The 6,790-nt window shown below is 38.7% G+C and overlaps 1 protein-coding gene across 1 annotated transcript; it reads left to right on the top strand.

Moving 5' to 3' along the window:
* Nucleotides 1–5,364: 5,364 nt before the first annotated feature.
* On the top strand, nt 5,365–5,757 carry LOC107458187 (uncharacterized). The gene has a single exon (XM_016076392.1). The coding sequence runs from the start codon at nt 5,365–5,367 to the stop codon at nt 5,755–5,757; it is 393 nt and encodes a 130-aa protein (XP_015931878.1).
* Nucleotides 5,758–6,790: the final 1,033 nt, after the last annotated feature.

Below are 6,790 nucleotides of genomic sequence, written 5' to 3'. Positions count from 1 at the left end.
AAAAACTTAGCTGTAAACCCGTCATCACCAGGAGCACTCTGAGCATGAACACTGAACGTAGCTCTTTTGACCTCGTCCATAGTCACCGGCCTTTGGAGCCTAAAGTTCATGGAAGCTGTAACCTTAGGCTCCAAATCCTCCAAATATGGATTCGGATCAACCGAACAAGAAGAAGTAAAAATATCGTAGAAGTAATCTTCAGCTACCTTTGCAATATACTCTGGTTTCGATGCAATCTCATTGTTCTTCCCAACTAATCTCCAAATTATGTTCCTTTGCACCCTTGAATGAAATTTCTGGTAAAAGAATCTGGTGTTCTGATATCCTTCTCTTAGCCATTTGACTCTAGATTTTTCTCTCCAATAGCTCTCTTCTTTCATATATGCTAGCTCCAACTTCTCTTCCAATCTGGTAATCTCCTCTCCCCCATTGATTCCAGCCCTCCGCAGCTCCTCTAGGCTAGCTTGAAAGTCATCAATTTCTTTTCGAGAGTTTTCTTTGTGAGTTATCTGCCATTGAACTAATCTATATCTACATTCTTTCAACTTTTGGGCCAAGGAGAACATAGCCGAGCCTACTACTTTCATTTTCCACACTTCTCTGACAATTCTTTTGACATCATCTTCTCCACACCAACGTTCCTGGTATTTAAAATGCCTTTTACTATGCCAGGATTGAGGTTCAGTTTCTATCAAGATAGGAGCATGATCCGAGCCTAATTCTGTGAGCCTGTGCACCACTGCATTCTGAAACTTCAGCTTCCATCCCATTCCTACTAAATAGCGGTCAAGCCTCTCCTTCACCAAATCCTCTCCTTGTCTTCGGTTTGTCCACGAGAAAGGCCGCCCCCACCATTCCAATATCCACTAATTCGTTGCTATCAATAAAATTAATGAATGTTGCAATGGTAGTTGCTGATTTTTGGCCTCCACCCTCCTTTTTCGCTTGACTTATTATAGCATTAAAATCTCCTGCTATTACCACTTTTTCTTCTAGTTGTTAACTCATTGTTGTAAGCTCCTCAAACTGTAAGGCTCGAATTTGTTCCGAACAGCTCAAATGGACACCAATGAACGTCCATACCCCATTGTTTCCGAACTCTTTAACTTCAGCTGCTACAAAGAATTCCCCGCTGTTTATAATTTGAACATTGATGCTATCCTTCCAAGATAGCGCAAGTCCTCCTGCCATTCCTGACGGGTTAACAATATGCCAATTTCCATAGCTGCATACCCGGAGTTTTGCTTCCACCTGTCGAGATTGGTTCTTTGTTTCACTTATGAACACAATCTCGGGGGAGTGGGATTTACATATCCCTTTTAGGGTGTGAATTGTCAGGGGTCTCCCCAAACCCCGACAATTCCAAACTATACTTCTCATGGTGCCTTGGGTGCCATTTGTAGGCTGGCACTCTCCACTCCCTGTTCAACTGCATTTTCATCCTCTGTTCTTTCTTTCTTTGTAGATCCTTCAACTATACCACTCATCAACCTTTTTTTGGATCCAGCTTTAGTATCCAACCCTCCAACACCTTGTCTTGCTAATTTTTTCCACTTCCTGCCTTCCTCTGGTGTGAGACATTGCCCAACAGTGAATTGCATAGGTTAGCCTTCATCCTCCTTGGCGTTGAACTGACTAACTATGGTAACTTCCATGCACTCTGTTCTAGAGTTGGCTGATTGAGGTAACTCAGGTGCTGTCTTGTTGTCAGCGTTTTGTGGTTTCAAACTTTGTTCCTCCTCTTGCATTGACATCCCTGCAAATTCTTCCAATAAGCAGTTTAAGACTGGCTTTTTCTTACGTTGAGTAGCCTTATTCTGATTCTGAGCTGAGTTGTTGAATGTTCTTTCTCTTTCAGAGTTAATTCATATTCCCACTTGGCTGGCTTTAACCCATTTGCCAATGTCATCCTCTTTTACCCTATCACTCTTTGTGTCCTTCAGCAGATCATGGCAATTTTTCACCTCGTGCCCCAATTTTACGTAGTAGGTACAGAACTTTCCAAGTCTCTCATAGCGCAATGCCACCTCTACCTCCTTTTTATTAGGTCATGCAACAATTAATTGATCCCTCACTTTCTTGGTAGCTTCAATATTGATGTTGGCCTTTACAATCCTAGTTTCTCTACCTCTCATCTGAAATTTACCTACCTCCAACATTGTGCCCAGCCTCTCTCCCAATTTACGTCCAACTTCGAGGATTTTAAACGATTATGGCAAACCCCAAACTTGAACCTAAATTGAAAAATTGGAAACAATCTCTTCATCACCGTTCTGATCTTTCTTTCATCTCTTGACATGGAGCACGTAATCCTTGAATAGCCATGGAGAACCAAGTTCAAAACGTAAGACATCCACCTCTTTATTAAAAAAAATTGGAAGTAATTGTCCCCTTTGTCACTCACGCTAAATCCCTCCGGATTTTCCCATATAGCCTTTAAAACATTCCCCATGGTTCCAACTGAGAAGGTTTTGGAAGCAAAGAGTCTGCCATAGAGACTATTGGAGTAAGCATTAATACCTTCTGATATGTCTGCCTCTTCCAGCAGAATCACATTCCTACCTCCTTTCGGTTGTCTTCCTCGGTCCGATCTTCATCCTTCCTTACCTCAGCCATGCAAATTACGTAGATTATCTTTGTCAAACTAGAAGTCAGAGATTTGTGTTGAAATTTAATTGACGTTGACAGTGTAACATTGACGGTAGCAAAAATTCTGTTACAAACCCTAACAGAGCACTAAAAAACCCTAACAGAGCACTTTATCTTATAAAATTACTTTTACTTTTTCATAAGATTTTTTAATTAATATATATAATAAGAGTACTTTAATCATTCTCTATAATAAAGATATTGTAGTCATTTTTTTTAAAAAAATAATATTAATTTAGACCAGCTCAAGATTTGATTCACCATTTTTTTTATTTAAATCAATTTGTCTAGCCTAATTTTGACAAAAATAACATGATTTAATCGATTATATATGTTAAAATTTAATTACTAAAAAACATCTTTAAAAAAAGACGTTTTAAACGCTTTACCTGAATGACCACAAAAAATTTATAGCATTAACAAAATTAATTACACAAAATATAAAATTAACTTGTACCCATCAATAATATCCTTCCCAGTGCAAATCTAGAAAGGTCACCCGTCACCTCTTCCTCTTCAGCCGCAACCCTCTTCCTCTCCCGCCGAGCCAATCACCGCCGCGACGCTACCTTCCTCCGAGCCCCTCGCCCACTTCCTCTTCCTCTTCAGCCGCAACCCTCTTCCTCTCCCGCCGAGCCAATCACCGCCGCGACGCTACCTTCCTCCGAGCCCCTCGCCCACTTCCTCTTCCTCTTCAGCCGCAACCCTCTTCCTCTCCCGCCGAGCCAATCACCGCCGCGACGCCACCTTCCTCCGAGCCCGTCGCCCACTTCCTCTTCCTCTTCAGCTGCAACCCTCTTCCTCTCCCGCCGAGCCTCTCACCGCCGCGACGCTACCATCCTCTGAGCCCCTCACCGAGTCTTCATCTGCTGAATAGTGAATCCCTCGCTGTGTCATTGCGCTGCCGTCCTGCACTACCGAACCTCTGTGCTACCCTCTTTGTCGCCGTCTTCCTCCTCTAGTAACTGGTAAGTTGCCCCTTTCTCTATCTCATGCTCTCTCTGCTGCCATATCTTAAAGCTTGAGTGCATTAATATTGTCATATCTTAGTGAGGTTATGTAACTATGTTTCTGTTCAGGTCTAGCATCACATGTATGTTCATTTGCAGGAACAATTTTAGTTTATGGGGCCGATTTTGTCACAGGATTAACTGTTCAAAAGAATAAACACTGTTTGGAGAAAATTGAGATCTTAAACTTCTTTTATTTTCTGTACTAAAAATTGAATACGAAGGGAAGACATTTTTTCTATCTCTGAATCTTTATATTTGTGTCCTATTTTAGTTACCAAACACAGCCTTGATGAATTCATCCTTGATTCACACTGCATTACAACCATATATTATTCTTGTATTATTGATATTAATTGAACTTTCAATTTGATAACAAACATATTCATCCTTGATTTTTAATGTTTTAGCTGAGTATGCTATTGTTTACAAACAAGATGGGCTTACCGGTGGCCATGCGATCATGCTCGGTGCGGATCCTTTGAGCAAAGCTGCTGCACTTGAAGCATTGCATGCTTATCCCAGTATGGTTTTCTAAATGCTGCCACTGATTAGTGGCATTTGTGTTTTCTAAAGGAACATATTTACTAAAATGTTGTGTTCTTAATTGTTATTGAGAATGATGTTGTTGAAAGTTGAAACATAAGTCTTAGCAATATACAAGTTATGTTAACATTTTCATTGTCCTTTATGGTTGATGAAATATTTAAAACTTACACAGATTTTTCCTCTGCTAAACTTAAATGTGGAAGACTGGTAAAATTTAGGCGGTTTGCAAGTTGGAGGGGGAATAAATTCGGACAATTGTTTGAGTTACCTCAAGGAAGGAGCAAGCCACGTCATTGTCACATCCGTAAGTTCTTCTTTAAGTTTTTCCACCTTTTAATTGCCATTAACTTTCATCCATTGAGAAAGCATTTGTATTAACTCTCTCAACCAATTATGTTATTCAAGAATGGCACTTATGTGTTATTTTTCAATGGAAATAATTTAGTCATGCTGTGTTTAATTGATTTCTCTCTTTATAGTATGTGTTCAACAATGGTCAAATGGATCTCAAAAGACTAAAAGATCTTGTTAGAATTATTGGAAAAGAGAAACTTGCGTTGGACTAGGTGATGTGAACATGATTCAGTTTGCCAATTCTTAAATTTTGTTTTGTGTTTTTTTAATTGTTTTCTCTTGTTCAAATTTCCTTTTATTTGTTTTTTCCAGGAGGATCCATATTTCATTCTTTTGCTCTCAAAAGCTGCTCTCTCTTATCCTATTGTTGTACTCTAATTATATTCCCCTGTTGATTCTTGGACTTGTGTACTTGAACCTGGACTCATCAGATTCTTCTGCTTCTCTAGATTTTGTTTAATTATATTTATTAATACAGTATATGTTGAGTGAATTAGATATCAATCTATGTTGAGTGTTGCTTTCTTTCTTGTGTTTGAGCAATTGATGGGAATTGAAATTAGATATTGAAATTCTGCTTGTCACCCTTGTGTTATTACTAATTTTACCTATATTAGATTTGTTATAATATAAAGCATGCTTTCCCAGTGACATTTATTTGTGGACAAGAATTTGTTAGTGACATTTATTTGTGGACAAGAATTTGTTAGTGACACTTTATTGTTGTGATTCATTCTCCACACTTATATATCTCTAGTTTATATGCTTTGTGTTTTTAATGTAGATTTGTTAAGGTAATTTTATGGCTAGCACTCCTAGAGAAGATACACAAAGCAATAATGTTGCTCCGACCGATAATGAAATTGAAGTTGAGAGTAATATTAATCCCACTTTGGAAACTCCACAAGCAATGGATAATAATGCCTCGAATCCAGAAGGATCAACTCCTGTTGAAGGTGACAATAAGGCTAATGTTAAGAGTGCTTATTGGGAGTATTTTGATCGTTTGAAAGTTGAAGGTGAATGGAAGGCAAAATGCAAATTTTGCAAGAGTGTGCTTAATGCAAATCCGAAGAATGGTACCAAGTCACTGAGAAATCATGTGGACCGATATTGTAAGAGAATAAAAGTGGCGACCTCAAGGCAATCATCAATTGTTGAATCTCTAGCAAACAAGCACAAGTGCAAAAAGTAAACGAGGATGGCTTTGTGTTTGACCCTTCAAAGACAAGAAAGTGTGTCGCCGAAATGATTGTCCTGCATGAGTATCCTTTGAGTTGTGTGGACCACCATGGACTGAGGCGAGCGTTTGCATCAATGCAACCAACATTTAAAATGCCTAGTCGCAACACGATTAGGAAAGACATCTTGAAGATGTTTGGGGATGAGAAGCTGAAGCTAACTCTTCAACTAGATGAAAATGATAGTAGAGTTGCGATAACTAGCGACATGTGGACTTCCAATCAAGAAAAGGTTTACATGGTTGTCACAGCTTACTATATCGATAGTTCGTGGAAGTTGCAAATACGCCTATTGAGGTACTTCAAAAATTTCGTAAACTTTTATACATTGTGTTGTCTTTGTACGTTGAGCTTCGTCAATCTAAAATGCATGCATGTTTGTTTTATTTTTCAACTTTTGTTATGTTCCTTGTCCCCATACAAGTGAAGTTCTTACTCAAACATTGATGAAAATATTGTTAGAATGGAACGTTGATAGAAAACTGTCTACTATTACATTGGATAATTGTTCCACTAATGATGCTATGATAGATGAACTGTTGGGGCGTCTAGATTCTTCATTCTTGATGTTGGGGGGTAAATTGTTGCATATGCATTGTTGTGCTCATATATTAAATTCGATTGTCAAGGATGGTTTGAGTATAGTGAAGGAAAGTATTGAAAAGATTCATAGTAGTGTATTGTATTGGACTGCAACGCAGAAAAAGAACGAAACTTTTGTGAGTTGGTGTGCTAAAACAGCGATTCCATTTACTAAGAAATTGGTTCTTGATTGTCCGACTAGGTGGAACTCAACTTATTTGATGTTAGAAACTGCATTGTTATATAAATCTGTCTTTCCTAGGTTAAGGCAGAAAGAACCCCAATATAAAACTGTGCCAAGTAATGAGGAGTGGGAACTTGCCAAGGAAATATGTGATAGATTGAAGTTGTTTTATGATGCTACTCAGCTGTTTTCTGGTTCTAAATTTCCGACGGCCAATCTTT

This window comes from Arachis duranensis, chromosome 7 (genome assembly GCF_000817695.3).
Source record: "Arachis duranensis cultivar V14167 chromosome 7, aradu.V14167.gnm2.J7QH, whole genome shotgun sequence".
NCBI classification, from domain to species: Eukaryota; Viridiplantae; Streptophyta; class Magnoliopsida; order Fabales; family Fabaceae; genus Arachis; species Arachis duranensis.
This window is presented reverse-complemented; position numbering and strand designations above follow the sequence as displayed.

Coding starts and splice junctions, on each gene's coding strand:
- LOC107458187 (XM_016076392.1), top strand. CDS start 5,365: ATGGCTAGCACTCCTAGAGAAGATACACAAAGCAATAATGTTGCTCCG.